Raw genomic sequence first — 19,879 nt, forward strand, 5'->3', positions numbered from 1 at the left:
GGCTATGGGCCAGGGGAAGGCATTAGTGGAAGGCCCAAGGGGTTGATTCTGGACCAGGCCGTTCTCTAGGTTTCCAGTCTCTACAGTGGGTAACAGATGTGTTCCCTGCACACATGGGTAGGTACGCTGCAACATGGGAAATTGAGTTTCCTGAAGGAGTCTGTAAGACTAAATACTGACGGACAAGCGCTAAGAGTTACACACATGGTCAGTCGCACACACACGGCCAGCCAAACAGCAGACACACACTCCCACACCTGGACACAGAAGTGATGTGGAATGTTAATGGAACTCAACCTACTGGGCTATCAAGGATGAGAAAAATCAACAAGGTGCTTTAGATATGACACAAACACACACACTACGGCAAATTCATGAATCTTGTTGGACACACAAAAGGAATGCATGAAAGCAGATTGGGTCAGGGTAATCTGCCTCTCTCATCACAGCTCAGACCTAAAGCTAAACGTCTGACTGTGCAAAGGAATGGGCATCGAATCAGCTCTCTTAAAGGGATAGTTCACCGAAAACGTTAAAATATGAAAATGTTCAAATAGATATTTATTAAATGTTGGGCGATCTATCACTTTAACTAAAGAAAAAATACAGGCCTTCATTAGGCATCAATAAGCACTGCATTGAATGGTATAAACAATAAGCAATATTTGGCTCTACATACAAATATGTATGCATCTGAAATGTGGGAGTGTATAAAATAAAGAAAATGGACGTATAATTGAACTACTAAAGCAAATCACCACACTTTTGTGCAAATCAACTGTTTTTTTGTTTTTTTTTAAACCACCCTCCGTCTAATGCTTGGATGGACGGAGTTTTGACAATCCACGCACACACGTACACCCACAGGAGGTTAAGGTGAGTCGCTTTGGCACACTGATAATAAATGAACAGGCAATGTAACGTTTAGGAAAGGAGGCTGAATTTACAACAGGGAGGAGAGGCACACACACAGGTATGCATACACACGCACAATTGCCATGGCTGATTCAATGCGAAACATATAATGAATGAGAAGTACGACTGAGGATAGTGCAACAGCGCCACACACGCTCACACTAGCCAGGTTCAATCACTGCATTTCAGAGATAAGTGACTCACTGATAAACACATTAAGTCTACTCCTAAAAACAGCCTCATGTGACTGTCGGTTGGTCGTCTGAGTAACACACGTAGTTCTGAGGGAGAAAACTGCATTACCCATGAGCCTCCTCTTCTGTGGAACTCTCCTGGGATTTACTGCCACCTGTAGAACCCAGTCAATGAGAGAGAGGAGGAGGGTGTGAGTGGGGAGATGACATCACACAATGACATCACAATGCCACACGTTATGACTTCCACAATGGCACCGGTGAAACAAATCACAATCCAGCCCACTATGAAGTCACAATGCATTTAGTCTTTACCTCCTGTGGGTGTACTGTACACACAGCAGATGAAGGAGAAGAGTGGGGAAATAGCGACATACATACCCAGTAGAGAGGGATGAGATAGGGCAGGCAGAAAAATACAGAAATATGGGACAAGAGAGAGTATGAGGAAACAAATGGGCTTTCCAAGCGCTCTCATTCACCCGGACCTGATTGTTTTTGTTTTATTTTATTTCACCTTTATTGAACCAGGTAGGCCAGTTGAGAACAAGTTCTCATTTACAACTGCGACCTGGCCAAGATAAAGCAAAGCAGTGCGACAAAAAAACAACAGAGTTACACGTGGGATAAACAAAAGTACAGTCAATAACACAATAGAAAAATCTATATACAGTGTGTGCAAATGGAGTAAGGAGGTAAGGCAATAAATAGGTCATAGTAGTGAAGTAATTACAATGTAGCAAATTAACACTGGAGTGATAGATGTGCAGATGATGATGTGCAAGGAGAAATACTGGTGTACAAAAGAGCAAAAAAAAGTAAATAAAAACAATATGGGGATGAGGTAGGTAGTTGGATGGGCTATTTACAGATGAGCTGTGTACAGCTGCAGCGATCTGTGAGCTGCTCAGATAGCTGATGCTTAAAGTTAGTGAGGGAGATATAAGTCTCCAACTTCAGCAATTTTTGAAATTCGTTCCAGTCATTGGCAGCAGAGAACTGGAAGGAAAGGCGGCCAAAGGAGGAATTGGCTTTGGGGGATGACCAGTGAGATATACCTGCTGGAGCGCGTGCTACGGGTGGGTGTTGCTATGGTGACCAGTGAGCTGAGATAAGGTGGAGCTTTACCTAGCAAAGACTTATAGATGACCTGGAGCCAGTGGTTTTGGCGATGAATATGTAGCGCGGGCCAGCCGACGAGAGCGTACAGGTCGCAGTGGTAGGTGGTATATGGGGCTTCGGTGACAAAACGTATGGCACTGTGATAGACTGCATCCAGTTTGCTGAGTAGAGTGTTGGAGGCTATTTTGTAAATGACATCACCGAAGTCGAGAATCGGGTGGGAAAGTCAGTTTTACGAGGGTATGTTTGGCAGCGTGAGTGAAGGAGGCTGTGTTGTGAAATAGGAAGCCAATTCTAGATTTCATTTTGGATTGGAGATGCTTAATATGAGTCTGGAAGGAGAGTTTACAGTCTAGCCAGACACCTAGGTATTTGTAGTTGTCCACATACTCTAAGTCAGAACCGTCCAGAGTAGTGATGCTAGTCGGGCGGGCGGGTGGGAGCAGTGCATTTAGTTTTACTAGCATTTAAGAGCAGTTGGAGGCCACGGAAGGAGTGTTGTATGGCATTGAAGCTCGTTTGGAGGTTTGTTAACACAGTGTCCAAAGAAGGGCCAGATGTATACAGAATGGTGTCGTCTGCGTAGAGGTGGATCAAGGAATCACCCGCAGCAAAAGCGACATCATTGATATATACAGAGAAAAGAGCAGGCCTGAGAATTGAACACTGTGGCACCCCCATAGAGACTGCCAGAGGTCCGGACAACAGGCGCTCCGATTTGACACACTGAACTCCATCTGAGAAGTAGTTGGTGAACCAGGCGAGGCAGTCATTTGAGAAACCAAGGCTTGTAATCTCATGATTATATCTCACTATCTGTGTGATACAAATAAAAGGGCACTAAGTATTGAGAGGAAAAAGTCTAATTCTAAAGAACCACTTCCATCTGAGAAGGTTCCACTCAGCAAGGGTTATTCTAGTGTCTGAGAAGGATCTGCCAAAGAGACAAACCTTCCTTAAGGCCGTATTCAGACTTGAAATCGGGCACGCTTAACTTTCCCATAAACCATTAATTGATGTCAATGGGAGACTTCCGTGAACATTCAGGTGTAGTGTGTGGATCTCAAGTCTGAATAAAGCCCTTAATGATTCAGGTGGTTTGTGACTAACTGCAAAGAAAATGACTAGACTGTTTTATTCTCTCTCTCAATGCCTTGGTAACCTTTCAGTATGTATGTATGTATGTATGTATGAGCGCTATTGATATCATGCTACTGAGAAGACCATAGCTGTGTTCGAATACCTATACTAACATTCTGTATACTACATCCTTAAAGAAGGGCCAGATGTATACAGATATACTATAGATTATTAGTTCATTTTAGTGTACTGTAAATGAACGGTATCATTTCAGTTGAGCATACCCAGCGCTTCGCCTGTCTACCGGAAGTTGATGCTGTTGCTATGCAACCTCTGCTAGCTTGTTAGCATAACAAATGAATAGCTAGACATTTTATGATTTCGGGTGTGTTTGTAAATTCAAATCTGGAGTGCCAGAGAGCACTCAGTTCGTAAATTCAGAGCATTGTCAGATTGTCAGTTCGAAGGAGGAGTAGGGTTGATCCGAGCGTTCTGACCTTACAACGGCAGTCAAGCACCCAAGCTAACTGGCAGACGTTGGCTAGCTACTTCCAGACACAAATGAGAGAACACCTCACTCTGCCCATTTTACTCGCCCTAGCAGAGCTGGTTAGGCTGTTTTCATGTTATCCAGATCATTGGTGACTAACTGCGCTGCTGGCAACAATTTAATTACTCTTTTTTTTGGCAAGATTTACTGACACCGCCCAAATTCAACAGGTGTTGGAGCATTCGTAAATTCACCAATTATTTTGCACTCTGGCACACTCTGAAATCTGAGTCGATAGCCTGAATTAACAATGTCCATTGAGAACACACTAAGCTAAGAATGACGTGAATAATCAAGTCAATAAACATTGGGCAGTTAGTTAGCATATAGTTATACTGCCTGGCAAGTTTGATGTATTAGCCAACTAACGTTAGGTAACTAGCTAACATACCGGTACATACTGCTGTAATTCTACGCGGTTTGTCAGGATAGCAAATTGTCAGCCAACATAACGTGTAACGTAACTTATTTGAAAAGTAATTTCTTTATTACATTATAACATTCGTCATAATTAAAGCAATGAATTTGTAACCACTCTGCCATTTTCTTCAAATCTGAAAACGTGAAGCCACGCCCATTTTCTGAAGAATTGCATTATGGGCCCTAAAAGCACAGAAATAGTGTCTACTGCTTGTATCCTTCGTATTTTGGCAAATTTAGTACGACATCCAGGAACTTTTGGCATGCTAACTATATCCATACTATGACCTACAAGCATACTACATACTCAATTTCCGTCTCAAATAGTACGGTTAGTATGAGTATTCGAACACAGCTCATGACTCTTACCTCATGCACACAGAAAACACTAACAGTAGTTGTCAATGTTGTCAAAGAAAGAAAAGTTTACAGGGAACTCTGGAGTGGCCAGAGGACAGGACAGGGGAGTGGCCAGAGGACAGGACAGGGGAGTGGCCAGAGGACAGGACAGGGGAGTGGCCAGAGGAAAGGACAGGGGAGTGGCCAGAGGACAGGGGAGAAAAGGAAGAGAAGAAAGAAAGAGAAGTCTTAGTTCACCCAAAGAGAGTACACAGTGAAGGTTATACATGAGATACGTAACAACAAATATTATCATACTTCAATTATGTCATCGTTCTAGCCCATGGTGTTAGTATATGGGGGTCTGGGAAGGTGTGTGTGTGGTGTACAGTATGTGCCTATGTACAGTTGAAGTCGGAAGTTTACATACACTTAGGTTGGAGTCATTAAAACTAGTTTTTCAACAACTCCACAAATTTCTTGTTAACAAACTATAGTTTTGGCAAGTCGGTTAGAACATCTACTTTGTGCATGACACAAGTCATTTTTCCAACAATTGTTTACAGACAGATTATTTAACTTATAATTCACTGTGTCACTTCCAGTGGGTCAGAAGTTTACAACAACTAAGTTGACTGTGCCTTTAAACAGCTTGGAAAATTCCAGAAAATTATGTCATGGCTTTAGAAGCTTCTAAATTGATATCATTTGAGTCAGTTGGAGGTGTACCTGTGGATGTATTTCAGTGCCTCTTTGCTTGACATCATGAGAAAATCAAAAGAAATCAGACAAGACCACAGAAAAAGAATTGTAGACCTCCATACTTGGAAGCAAATTCCAAATGCCTGAAGGTACCACGTTCATCGGTACAAACATTATTACGCAAGTATAAACACCATGGGACCACGCAGCCATCATACCGCTCAGGAAGGAGACGTGTTCTGTCTCCTAGTAATGAACGTACTTTTGTGCGAAAAGTGCAAATCAATCCCAGAACAACAGCAAAGGACTTTGTGAAGATGCTGGAGGAAACAGGTACAAAAGTATCTATATCCACAGTAAAACGAGTCGTATATCAACATAACCTGAAAGGCCGCTCAGCAAGGAAGAAGCCACTGCTCCAAAACCGCCATAAAAAAGCCAGACTATGGTTTGCAACTGCACAGGGGAACAAAGGTCGTACTTTTTGGAGAAATGTCCTCTGGTCTGATGAAACAAAAATGGAACTGTTTGGCCATAATGACCATCGTTATGTTTGGAGGAAAAAGGGGGATGCTTGCAAGCCGAAGAACACCATCCCAACCGTGAAGCACAGGGGTGGCAGCATCATGTTTTGGGGGTGCTTTGCTGCAGGAGGGACTGGTGCACTTCACAAAATAGATGGCATCATGAGGATGGAACATTTTGTGCATATATTGAAGCAACATCTCAAGACATCAGTCAGGAAGTTAAAGCTTGGCCGCAAAATGGGTCTTCCAAATGGACAATGACCCCAAGCATATCTCCAAAGTTGTGGCAAAATGGCTTACGAACAACAAAGTCAAGGTATTGGAGTGGCCATTAAAAAGGCCTGACCTCAATCCTATAGAAATGTGTGGGCAGAACTGAAAAAGTGTGTGCGAGCAAGGAGGCCTACAAACCTGACTCAGTTACACCAGCTCTGTCAGGATTAATGGGCCAAAATTCACCCAACTTATTGTGGGAAGCTTGTGGAAGGCTACCCAAAACGTTTGACCCAAATTAAACAATTTAAAGGCAATGCTACCAAATACTAATTGAGTGTATGTAAACTTCTGACCCACTGGGAATGTGATGAAAGAAATAAAAAGCTGAAATAAATTATTCTCTCTACTATTATTCTGACATTTCACATTCTTAAAATAAAAAGTGGTGATCATAACTGACCTAAAACAGGGAATTTTTACTACGATTAAATGTCAGGAATTGTGAAAAACTGAGTTTAAATGTATTTGGCTAAGGTGTATGTAAACTTCCGACTTCAATTGTATGTGTATGTGACCTACCTTGAGTGGTGATGTTCCTATCGTTGAGCAGCTTGGTCTGACTGTTGGGAAGGATCTTGATTTCAGAAGGGTCTGGGCTCTGGCCAACACGTGACGCCATCAAAGCATTCAGGTACTGCATGCGAGTCACCTGGCAGAGGGAGGGCACTGTGAGTCTGACACACACACACACACACACACGACACACACACACACGACACTCACCCTCACACACAGATTCTAACACAGACACACCCTCACCCGTATGAGCTGCAGGTCAGTGAGGGCACGGACGGTGTAGTCAGGACAGTAGCTGGACGAGCTGGTGGCATCTCCCAACTCAAACGGATCCCTGGGAGAATGACGCTGGGTCGACACTGGAGACTGGTGCACTGGACACACATAAAAGTGCATAAAACAAACGTGCACGCGCGCACGCACAGTAATGACGGTGTTGCACTGAAGTTCACAGGAATCGCAAGGGACACAACACCCGTGTCAGCTCATGTTCTGCTTCCCTGTCAAACTGTGCCACCACATTGAAATACAGCATCAAATGATGACACTAATTTTGCATTATGTAATCAAATAACAAAAACAACAGAATACAACATGTAAATGACACTGGTAGCCTGGAACTCAAGATAAAAAGCACTAGCTAGCAAATGTTGTGGTGTGATACATCAGAGCGCTGTGTTCATTAGGCATGAAACGGAAAAAAAACGACTCATTATTGTTTTCCATTGTGAAACGATTATGATTTTTATATTCCGTCGAGACCCCTAATGAAATATGTGACGTTAAAGAATGGGGATTGTCGTTCAAGTGCTGTCTGTAAATCCAAATGTTGTAACCCCAGAGCTAGACTTGCCATCATTTTGCTGCTTCTACTGTCTGGAAATGTGCAGTCTAACCCAGGTCCTGACATTTGTACCCCTGCCGAATTAAGCAGTCAGAGTGGCCTGAAGTCTCCGCGTATGAATGTAAGAGGTATTCTGCCGAAGCTTGATTTTGCGAATATATGGATTAAAACTGCCGTCCCTGACGTATTTATGCTTTCTGAAAATATATATTTACAGACATAAATATTGGCATACATGGTTACAATGTTCGTCATGCAGATGGTAAATCTAAGGGTGGTGGTGTTGCTGTGTACGTAAAAGACAAGTTCACAGCGGTCGTTCTGACTTCTGTTATTAAAACTAAGCAATTTGAATATTTGTCCATGGACCTAAACCTCGACTCATCTTTAAATACTGTTGTATCTTGTTGTTATAGACCTCCATCTGCTACTGCTGGCTCTCTGGGTAGTATTTTCGAATTGTTATCACAACATGTCAACTCTGAGTTTGTCATGATGGGTGATCCGAATCAGGATTGGTTAACCAGCCATGTCTCAGCATTTTTGGGTGTCCTTGATAAGATCTGTTTTTTTTTCATTCAAAAGTTAAGCTGTCGGCAACACACACTACGGAATGTGTGGTCGACCAGCTTCATTATTGCAATAATTAAATATGATGTTAAATAAAGATGACTGTTTGAAGAAATGACAAAATCTCTCTCAGTATACATTCATTTTCACTACATTTCTGGCAACGAGGAGAAGATCTGCAACTTCACCTGTTGACCGCTTCTGAAGATCTGTGTAAACTGTGCACAGGGGTTGCGATATTGGGATCTCAGGGAAACCGCACTTATGATAGAGCAGCTGGACCCGCCTAAGATCTGAGAGGAAGTGGACGCGGGTGGACGCCAGATACCGAAAAATAGTACTGAGAGAGGTAGGCTTAGACAACCTATCAATAAGTGATGAAAATATAAAATATGAAAAATATCAATTTAAGAAGCCCCTGTTGAGGGTATGCTCAGAGCGAGGTCTTCCTTAAGAGGGTCACAGCTGAGGTAACTAGCAGGACTGAGTTGAGCTGATAAGAGTGTCCTTAAGTGAGTTATCCTTGGACATGATTGTTAAATTAGCCAGTTGCAGGGAAACCAAAAGTCCAGATCCGTGGTACTGGGTTGATCACTGTAGGACTGGTGAGGGTAATGTGTAGAGCGAGGAACTAGAGCGCGAGTGGACTTGCGAGAGAACTCGCCTTGGTGAAGCTCATTGAACGAGGGACTAGAGCGCAGGGGACGCCTTACGAGGTCATCTGGCTTGGTGAAGTTCAAATTATAACGTGGAATGTTTTGACAAATGAGGTAAACAGGTATGCCTTTACTATTGTTAGATGTTATTGTGAGTTTTTTGATATTTCTGGTACTTGGATTGGATTTTTTGGGGCCGTGTTACATTGTTAGTGGGTACTCTGTAGGTAGATTTGGATAGACATAAGATAATCTATTCCACAGTAGGCAATATCCTAGTGTAGTTACAACACCCCGTTTTGGGACCACTAATTAGGCAATATTTTGATAATGGTATGGGTTTCCCTGTTCATATAGACAGGGTTTGAAATCTATAAACAGCGCTACCCGGTTTTTCCTCGTCTGTCTCATTCCCCTGTGTGTCCTATGTTCGTGAGTGTGATATGAGAGTTGTGAGAGTGTGGAAATAAGTGTTCATTTGAAGTTTGGATAATGAGATATAGAAATCTGTATAATAAACAGATTTAAAATTTGGATAATAAGTTTCGATATGTAGCATTATCTTGGAGTTCCGTCCATCACTGCCCATCATAGAATATCACGGGGTGGTATTGAGCACGGAATGCTATTTTAGAACAGTAGCGGCAAGTGTATAATTTCTGGAAGTCTAGAGAACCGTTGATGATACGTGTGGAGCATTATTCCCATGACCGGCCGGGCAGCGTCCAGGAAACTAAAGTTCTTGGGTTCTGCTGGGATTATGGCGATGGGGTCGTTGAAAACGCACATGGAATGGTTAACGTGAGTACCTAAGATTTCCTATGTTATACATGGATTCTGTACCCTAACCAATGAAACCATAAACGCTTATGGGATTTTCTCCGTCCTGGTAATACATTTAAATAAAATACCCCATACAACTTGAACATATATATTTTTTCAGCAGTAAGAGTTAGGGGCATTTAACATGGAATGTAGACTTTTGATTTTAGATTTTTAATTTGTTGGAAAGACTAATAAATAAAAAAAAATGTTGATACAAATGAGGTTTTCATTACGGTGGCAAGGTGATGTAATAAAGGAATTTGATTATGTCGCACGAGAAAAGCGAATCGGTTTTTATTAAACTCGTCAGATCCGTTTCCAAATCAATGAATGTCGATTCAACTCATTGCCTGCTAATTTATTTCCATGTGCGCATGTGAAATATTTGCAAAGAAACAGTTGGATGAACTTTAAGGCTATTTTCTGGTAATTGTGTCGTTATTGTGTGCCAGATGTTAAGACTACACAGCGTTATAAAATGGGGTTATTTGTGGGATTTACTTGTCATTTCAACAGGCATAGGTTCTATCTTACTGACTCAAATCTGGGTTTCTGATTGCAATTCAACTATTGCCATGTTTTTCTTAGATAAAACGAACACTGGCTGCTATAAGACGTAAACTGAACGTTTGAGCAGCTTGTTCAGATCAATTTGAAAGGCTAATTTATTCAACATGAATAGAGGGGCTATTTCGGGGTAGTCATTTTTTTGTGTTGCCTACTGAGAATGGAGTCGTATTTCAATCACTGAATCATGAACTGAATGTCAACAATTGCAAGTGTTTGTTTTAGTAGCCGTAGCCTAATCAGAAGGGACGGATACCTAAATCGAATGCATTCTAATAATAGCGGATAGGGAATTGCGATAGAGCAGTGATCGTGATAAAACAAGGCTACAACAGCAATGGATCGAAGATGTGCCCATCAAAATGTGTCCTTTCCTTAAGAATTGGCTGATGTATTTTATGAATTTGGCGCATTACAGGTTCATCTTAAAAATCATAGACGTTTAATAAGTGTGAAGCAGGGGTTGGTATTACAAATATAGATTAGTATTGTTGGGATAGACCACAACGTAAACACTGCCTTCTAGTAAGGAGAGAATAATCGTGTTTAGGTTTATTTTATTTTCTAAACCTTACGATGACTGACAGTGACAAAGTGATTGATGTTAACTTAATGAGTGTTGACAGGATGTGAGTGGTATATGTTATTAGTGGGTTTTTTGGAGAGCACTAATAATGCCATATTTTTAGTATTTTGAAGAAGCTGAGGTTTCAATACTAGGTTAAATTATTGAGCCGTGCAATTGAAAAATAGATTCGCTGTGGTTGAAAGCGAGCGGGCTGTAAGGGGAGCATTGGGACATTTGGAGCAGAAGTATGAGAAATGTTCTTTGACCGTTTCTGATTATTGTTGCTCGGTTTTATAGTTTGGGTAACAGCAGTGAATTGGAGCAGGAAGGTAATGTCATTTTAAACGATCATTTGTTTCCATTACGTGGAACAGTGTCAAGTATTTCAAGTGAATGTTTTAATATTGAGCTGCTGACAGCACCAACTGTAGGTCCTAGAGGTTTTACATTTGTACTAAATTAATTCAACAGGTTAAAATGATAAGATTACCAGAAAGGGGCTCTCTGATTGTTTACCATAGGTGTCTTTTCCACTTAATGGAACACTATTATCTGATGTGTTTTGGGTAGGATTTTTTTCTTCCAGGACTGAAGGAAGTCCACTACAGTATGTATGTTACGGAAGCTCCCACATTAAAGTCCTGGCAAATTGTTTGTTTTTACCTTACATTATGAATGTGTGTTAGTGTTTTTAATGCTTTGTCTGATTTATTGTGAGTGGCCTATTTAATTTGGTTTTAGTGGCTTTTTCACAGGTTAGAGCCAAGTTATCTTAAAGGGGCACACAAATAAAAAATTTGAAGTTTTTATTTTCTGAGTTAATTGAACACGTGAATTCTTTGATAAGAAATGTACTGCATAAACTTACTGTAATCTGGGATATGAAATGTGATATTGTGATATTGTTGTATGGAGGTATTAAACATTTTGTATTGTAGATATGTAGTAGTGTAATAATGTTATATGATGTACTGTTTTATATGTAATGTAAGTGCTTTAATATGTTTGGATCCCATGAAGAGTAGCTACTGCCTTGGCAGCAGCTAATGGGGATCCCTAATAAATACAAAATCAAAATGATATGCAATACCTACAATCTCAATCAGATTGTCAACACTAACTAGGTTGAATATAAAGTATCCTCTGAAATCCTCTTTCATTGATTTGATCTTAACCAATACTCCTCATCGTTTTCATGCTTCTGGTATTTTTGCAAATGACATTAGTGATCACTGTGCTATTTATTGCCTGTGTAAAAGATGGTACAATTCCTAAGCGATCTCCACGTGTCGTTACGATAAGAAACTGGAAGCAGTTTGATATTCAAGTTTTTATTTATTTATTTATTTTTAACATGATGTATTTAGCATTGAATGGAATAGAATATAATTAATCCCCGATGTCGAATTAGCCTTTTCTTACTTCCACAAAGCATTCCAGGATGTATGCAATAGGGGTGCCCATTTAAAAATAAAATCAGAATTAAGGGCAGAGAGAAGCCTTGGTTTACTGATGAACTTAAATCATAAGGGAACGAAATGCTATGTGGGCTAAAGCAAGAGGGTCTGGTTCGGCGGATGATTGGATGGCTTTTAAACGTCTTTGAAATCTGGGTGGGGCTATGACCCGAAAACTGAAAGCAGACCACTACCTAAAAATCTACATCGGATAATTTAAATAATCCCTCCACATTTTTTGCAAGTAGTGAAAGGTTTGGAGTGCATAAAAGATACACAGCTTCCCAAACAATTGTAGGTAGACACAGATTGTAACTGAGAGAACCTCCATTCTGAAAGCCTTAAAATCTAAATTTTCTAAATGCAGGCAGTTCATTTGAAAAGGTTACAGGTCTAAATGAGCCCCCTTTGAATTTATCAGACACTCCTGTGCACTCCTTCGCCAGGTTTTCCTTCTCATCCATCTCTGTTTCAGAAGTACGTAAAGTCCTGAAAGAAATTAATAGAAAGATATCGCCTAGCCCTGATGAACTACACCCCCGTCTCCTACACCTAGCCGCAGACATCATTGCTCCCCCTTTAACACGTATTTTTAACCTCACGCTTGATGTTAAGGAAATCCTGAAGTTACTGAAATCTGCTTTTGTACTGCCTCGCCTGTAAGGTGGAGATCCTTCGCTACTAGACAACTATCGACACATATCGAACGTGTCTGTACTTTCTAAGGTACTGGAGTCCTTAGTTAGTAGGCAGCGGAAGCCTTACCTCCATGAAAACGACATCTTAAATAGAATGCAATCAGATTTTAGGTCTGGCCACAGCACTGTTTCAGCAACATTGAAGGTTTTAGATGACATCCACTGTGCTCTTGACAAGAAGTTACAGTGTGTGTCTGTCTTTATTGATTTGTCGAAGGCTTTTGACACCGTGGACCATGCTGTGTTGGTTAAAATGTTGTGGAATTACTGGTCATGCTCTAGATAGGTAGTTTATAAACCAATCAAATCGTACACAATGTGTAATGGCGGATGGTTGTAAATCTGAGTTGTTCCGCAAGGTTCTATTTTGGGCCCACTGTTGTTCATTTTATATGTCAACAACATTGGGGATCATATTGAAACAGCGGATGTTCATTTTTATGCAGACGATACTCTTCTTTATTCAAGTTGTAGCAGTTCATCTTTAGCTTTTGAAAATGACCAAAGAGAATTTAACGCCATACAACAGAATCTGTATGATTTGAAGCTGGTTATGAATTTGGGTAAAACAAAATGCATGGTATTTTCAAATGCCAGCCATGCTACTAATCATGTCATTGCTACATTGGATGGACATGCTATAGAGCAAGTTAAAGTGTACAAATATTTAGGAGTGTGTGTGGATGAAAGCTGAGCTTCACTGTTCACGTGGAGAACTTGATAAGGAAGCTCAAGCTGAGAATAGGTTTTTATTACTGGCATAAGGATTGTTTTTTCTCTGGAGGCCAGGAAGGTTCATTACCAATCAAAAACGTCTAACACATCATTGTGATCTCTACAGCACCTTTGGTTGGTCGTCATTGACCTTGCGTAGGCTTAAACACTGGTATACACTGATTTATAAGGCCATATTGGGTAAAATGCCATTTTATCTCTGTTCTTTTTTTAGTCAGGTCAGTAAATAAATAACAATTACAGTCCCATTCTGATTTGCTTCTAACAGTACCAAAAATTAGAACAGGTCATGGTAGAAATAGTGTTAGTTACTTAACACCGTGGTCCTGGAATTCTCTCCTGAACATTTTAAAATGTGATGATCTAGTCACGTTGATGGAGTTTGAACCCGCTTGGTCGATTTAAATATCATAGAAGAGTGTAATTGTCTTTAGGACAGCTGTTTCTTTACCTAATATGTAATTGTTGTACTGTACGCGTGTCTATAGTTGTGTTAGTCTATGCAAGTAGTTTTTTTCTGAAACTTTGTTCCCCCTGCTGCTGTTGGACCAGGTCTCGCTTCAAAGAGAGATTTTTATCTCAATGAGAAAAACCTGTACGAATAAAGATTAAATAAAAATAATAATAATGAGCTCGACCCAGGTAATGGTAGTGAGGTATTTGTGTGTCCTGCAGTTCTGTGGCTTACCTGAGGTTGGCGCTCTGAGTGCAGACACACCGTAGTATGTGAATGCTCCGTTCTCAAACTTCAAGCCCTCTTTACCGATCTCCACCTCCACACGGCCCTACAGCGAGTCAGTTCAAGTAAAACACATGCATGTGCCAACACACAAGACACATCTGTAGTAACACACGCATACACAGACCTGTAGTAGCAGTATGAAGTAGTCTACGGGGTGGTTGCGTGTGTAAAGGTAGTGGTCTGGGCTCAGGCGGTTGGAGGGGTCAAAGTGGACTTCCTGGTTGACACTGGGGTGACGCAGCAGGTGGAACAACACCTTCTCTGACACACGGGCTGGACTGAAGTGTTCTACCTCTGTAGGGAAACACACACAGTTACAGGAGAGGACACACACACACACACACACACACACACACACACACACACATCTTCTTAGGACCTTTCCAAGAAACACACATTGTCATTGCTTTGCACAAGCGTGTTGCCAAATACTCAGGTCGGTGTTACTTTCGTTATCCAATACATTTGTGTAGGGCTGGAGCAAAAGCCTGTACACCTCGCAACTATCCAGGAGCAGGTTTGGCGATCCCTGGCCTATGGTTTCATCACTGATCAAAAGTACACTCAATTGTAATTAGAAAAGCTATGTAACTAGCTAGTCTATTCTATTGTGTTCTACATTCTGTTCTGTTTTAAGTCCGAAACCTTATGGGCTTGAGACGGCTCCATGTCAAGCAGCTGAAGAGGACGGAAATGTCAAAACAGAGACCCACATCCAAAGTCTACATCCTACAACACACACAGATGACCTATGCCTGTTGAATATCCATTCCTGCATATTTTCCACTGTGAGTATTTAGCTTGTGTTTCCATTGACTCCTATTTCAGTGATATAATCATTACTAGTGGTATTAACAGGGGCGCAACTTTGGTTTTAGAAGTGGGAGGACATTATTTAATTTTTTTTTTATCCGGTCGGATCAACACTCCAAACGGTGTCCGCATGGTCCTAAAGCACACTGTTGCCTTGTTTTGTATCACATTCCAATGATAAAACCGAGTAGGACTAAACCCGTCCCCAGTGAAAGTTGCGCCACTGAGCGTTAAACTGTCACTGTCCTGGTAAACCACTGACTGAGTGGGAAGGTTAGGGTCATAACAGGCTGGATACATGAGAAGTGTGGGTGTCTCTGTGTGTTTCATTTACTCATTTTAAAAGGAGTCTTTCTAACGCAAGGACACACACGTACTCCCACCCTCACCTCTGGACAGGAAGCGGTGTGTGGCCAGCAGTAGCTGGGGCGAGGTGCGGATCTTGGGTTCGCCCTCGGGAAGTTTGAACAGAGAGAATTCTTCGTGGACGCTGCGAGGCTCCAGGGAAATCTCCAGAGGGGCCAGAGGACGCTTCACCTTCATGTCGACTACAGAGAGACAGGGTGGAGGGGTTAGGGGACAGGAGGAAGGGAGAGGGGTTAGGGAACAGGAGGAAGGGAGAGGGGTTAGGGGACAGGAGGGAGAGGGGTTAGGGGACAGGAGGGAGAGGGGTTAGGGGACAGGAGGGAGAGGGGTTAGGGGACAGGAGGGAGAGGGGTTAGGGGACAGGAGGGAGAGGGGTTAGGGAACAGGAGGAAGGGAGAGGGGTTAGGGAACAGGAGGAAGGGAGAGGGGTTAGAACAAGAGGACAGAGAGGGCAGGAGAGGAGGGATATAAATTGTAGGAAGACAGAAGAAAATTCTAGCAATAATACTAAATACAACATGCTGTCCTCTTAACCAGTAACCCATTACACAAACGCTCTCTGTATCTCATTCATTCCCATACACACACACTCTTACATTCTCTTAATTCTCACACACAAAATCTATTTGTCTTACTGTATCCGTCAGACTCATCTAGGATCTCTGATTTGATGATCTCCTCGATGACGTCCTCCAAGGTGACCAATCCCAGAACCTCATAAAAGGGGTCTCCCTCCCCCTCGTTGTTCACCTTTTGAACGATGGCCAGGGCTGAGTTTCCTGGAGAGAGGGGTAAAAGGTCAGGAGAGCTGGGCCCCTCAAAGGTGAATTCGTAAGCGGATCACAACTTTGGCTGTCCACAAGGCAGGCCTACGTAGGTGACATGAAAGAAATGACTTGACTTTATTGGCCATCTTTGTAAAAACTATCACCACACGTGCGCGTGCGAGTGCACGCAAGCATGCACAGCCTCACCTTTCTTGAACTCCTCCAGCATGGCGTCCAGTTTGGTGTCGTTGAAGACAAAGTGCAGAGGGTGGTTGTAGAACTTGGTGATCGTTGTCATGGGAGTACAGTCATCAGGGTCGACCAGAGCCAGGTCCTTCACGTACAGTATCTCCACGATGTTGGACCTGGGTAAATAACATTAGATACCTGTTAGTGTGTGTATGCATGCGTGTGTGCGTCAGGGATGACTGCCCCCCCGCCCCGACCCCAATTGAGAACACGGACGTTCAAGGCCGCCCGCGTTTAAGCAGTAAACGGGATCCCCCATTAGAGTGAATGGAAAATGTCAATCTGTGGAAATACATATTTTTTTTTACCAATGGCACCAATTATTGCCCATGATAGGCCAGATGTAAGACCTTGAACCGATTATTTTTAAATTGCACACAGAATAAGGTATAAACTGCATATTATGTCTCCATGAGACTCCATCTTAACCGACTTCATTTGGCTCCAATGCGCTCTTGAGTCTTCACATAAGAATGAATGGTGTCACGTGATCGATAGCTTTGTCCATTCATAGAACCAGTCATTGGGGTGTGGCCCTTTAAGTGTGTGTCAGATCTCCCCACCTCTCCTCTTCGTAGATTGGGACACGCGTGTATCCACTCTGCATGATCTCTGACATGGTGGAGAAGTCCAGCACAGCGGTGGAAGACAGCATGAAACAGTCCTTGAGCGGAGTCAGGATGTCCTCCACTGTCTTACTGCGCAGTGCACCACGGCTAAACTCCTCCTTCACAAATTCACTGCAATGGAATCACAACAATGACGACAATGGATGGATTACATGTATATCATATATAGCGTCTTCAATGAACTTTACAAACGCTCAAAAACCCTAGACAGAGGAAGGATAACTACAGTGCTAAAGAGCTAGGAGAGTAAAAGCTTTTGTTACAGCCCAGCACTCACCAACCTGATCAGGTTAATGCTAGGCTGGAACAAAAGCCTGCGCCCGTTGGCCACCCCATTCAGAGAGCAGTGTGTGCCACCCATGAACGCAACACACATACACGGTCATCTGTATGTGTGTGTGTGTCAGGTACCTGTAGGGGTCGTTGACATTGGTCCGTATCATCTCCATGGCCCTCTCCCTCACGCCGCAGGTGCTGATGTCACGCCTCAGTGCCAGATCCAGCACCAGGCCCAGTGGGCACGACAGTGGGCACGTCAGCACCATACACACCTGGTAGTTAGAGAAAGGAGGAGCCTGTTCAATTATATTGTATTAAGGGAAAGTATGATAAAGGGTCCTAGAAGACAGCCGTCCCACCGGATGCTAAAGGAGACATAGGTTGTGTTCATTAGGGCCGTGGTTCTCACACCTCTCCTCAGGGATCCCCGGACCTTTCGCAATTTTGTTGTAGCCCTGAAGTAGCTCACCTCGGTCACCTAGTCAAGAGACGCGTTCCCCTGCTCAGACATTGCACGCACGAACCAACGGTTGAGTGCCACGTCACTGACTGTGCCGTCGGGCACTAGATTGCTATAACACATGATGTGGTTAGCTGATGCGTAAAATACCTATCCAGGAGTTGTGAGATCCGGCACACGTCAGCCACGTCTGAGCGGAGGAACACGACCAAAGGCTCGATTGAGTTGACAAGTTGAATCGGGCGTGCTAAGTCTGGAACTGATAAAACACATGTAACGGGTAGGGGTCCCCAAGGAAAGGTAGGAGAACCACTGCATTGGGGCATGCAACAGAAAAGGTCTTCAAATGGAAAACAAAAAGGTTGTCCCTCCCCGTCCGTTTCCCTCTGGTTGGTGCCTAATGAACACAACCCTGGCTTTTTAAAAACGTCTCCATACAGACCTGTGCCAGCCAGGTGAGGCCTGGGGCCAGCTGGAAGCCGTAGCCGGAACACACTATATGTGGAACCAGCTCTGACACCAGGAAGATGAGGAACCCGCTGGTGAAGACGGCGGGTGCTATGGAACCCAGGGCCCGGTAGAGCAGCACACCTAGAACCGAATGGCCCAGAGCGCACAAGAAAAGCAGGGAACACACCTAGAACCGAGAGTGGAGAGATGTGGAGTTAGATACTGTGGAGCCAGAGAGATGTCATACATCTGAATATTCTTGAGGGTAGTGCAGGGGTCTCCAGTCCTGGAGAGCTACTGGGTTGGTGTGCAGGCTTTTGTTCCAATCTAGACGAGCTGATTGTCTGAAACAGGCGCGTTAGTGCTGGGATGGAACAAAAGCCTGCATGCAACCCTGGCTCTACAGGACTGGTGAAAGTTGGAGACCCCCCCCAAATCCTGGTGTTTAATTGTGTGTGTGTACACTAGGGACCCACCAGGAAGTTGCCCCTTCTCCGGATGGGCTCGAGGCGCTTGGCGGCCCGTTTGTCTTCCTCAGAGCCGCAGCTGTGCAGGACATAGAGCTCCAGAGGGTCCAGCCACAGCAGGCTGAGGTTCACGGTCCTCAGCACCCCACACACCAGGATCAGCAGCACAATCAGCACCGCCACACCCCACGGAGGGATGTAGTCCGCTGGGAGACCATTTTCGTTGTTGATCCGCAGCCTGTCCCGTCCCACTGACACCCAACTCCCGCTCTTCAGCACACACAGGTGGTAGGTCGGGTTGGCATCATCCCCTGCAGTGAGAGACATAATGCTCTTGTCCCGCACCTTTACCTCTATCAGCCCGCTGTACTCCTCGTCTGCCGTGACCTCCCCGGTGACCTGGAAGGCGGAGGTGTCACGGCGGGTCTCCTGCCCACACGGGTCGGCTGCATCCCCCACCGCCCCGGCCTCCCCAAGTCTAGCCCCAGCGAACGCCACCCACGGCCAGGTACCATTCAGATCCGAGCCGAACAGCCGGAGCTTGAAACTGGCCCCTTGCGGCGCAGAGATTATCCTCTCCTTCATATACACCCGGCCTTCTGGGTCCTCCAGTCGCAACCCCAGAACGCGCGGGGCTTCCTGGCTGCAGGCGCCGTCCCCGATCCCCCCGCAGAGCAACAATATCATCAACAAGAACCGTAGGTCTGCCAAGCTGGCCACCATATTGGAATTGGGCAGCTTGGCTCTGCGCGAATCATGTGACTGCCTGCCCCTCGCAGCTGCCCGCCCGCGGAGGCTCTGCGCGCCACACAGCGCTCAGAGAAAAACTGGCTCCCTATTGACGCCATTTTGGGGAGAAAGTGCATTGGTTTAGTGTCATCCGCTGCTCTCGTTCAGGGCCACAATGGACGCACTTTCCTCGTAAACTAAACCCACCTTCTCAGAAATGAACCAATGAGAGTCCATGGCTGATGACATCCAATGGGTACAGGGAAAATGAGTATCGCGCCACGCCCATCTTTGTTTGAGAGTCTTGAAAACAAGACAAATTTAAAGGGGCTTCGTCAATATTCCTTGACGCATAATAGAGATTACT

General features: G+C 43.7%; 1 protein-coding gene across 3 annotated transcripts; it reads right to left on the minus strand.

Annotated features, from left to right (window-relative positions):
• Positions 1 to 1,124: 1,124 nt before the first annotated feature.
• Positions 1,125 to 19,558, minus strand: LOC129863682 (metal transporter CNNM3). Of its 3 annotated transcripts, XM_055935835.1 has the most exons (13): positions 18,793 to 19,557; positions 18,309 to 18,503; positions 17,539 to 17,678; positions 17,062 to 17,238; positions 16,457 to 16,614; positions 16,118 to 16,261; positions 15,506 to 15,664; positions 14,428 to 14,597; positions 14,250 to 14,346; positions 6,885 to 7,015; positions 6,645 to 6,774; positions 4,651 to 4,719; positions 1,179 to 1,264 (listed from the first exon to the last, which is right to left on the minus strand). In XM_055935835.1, exons 1-12 carry the CDS (start codon positions 19,504 to 19,506, stop codon positions 4,670 to 4,672), a joined length of 2,265 nt encoding a protein of 754 aa, XP_055791810.1. In that variant the 5' UTR covers positions 19,507 to 19,557; the 3' UTR covers positions 1,179 to 1,264; positions 4,651 to 4,669. The 3 variants fall into 3 exon arrangements, with proteins under 3 accessions (XP_055791809.1, XP_055791811.1, XP_055791810.1); XM_055935834.1 differs by lacking the exon at positions 4,651 to 4,719 and having other exon boundaries at positions 1,125 to 1,264; XM_055935836.1 differs by lacking the exons at positions 4,651 to 4,719; positions 17,062 to 17,238 and having other exon boundaries at positions 1,125 to 1,264; positions 18,793 to 19,558.
• Positions 19,559 to 19,879: the final 321 nt, after the last annotated feature.

The sequence above is a fragment of the Salvelinus fontinalis genome, chromosome 10 (assembly GCF_029448725.1).
Source record: "Salvelinus fontinalis isolate EN_2023a chromosome 10, ASM2944872v1, whole genome shotgun sequence".
NCBI lineage: Eukaryota > Metazoa > Chordata > Actinopteri > Salmoniformes > Salmonidae > Salvelinus > Salvelinus fontinalis.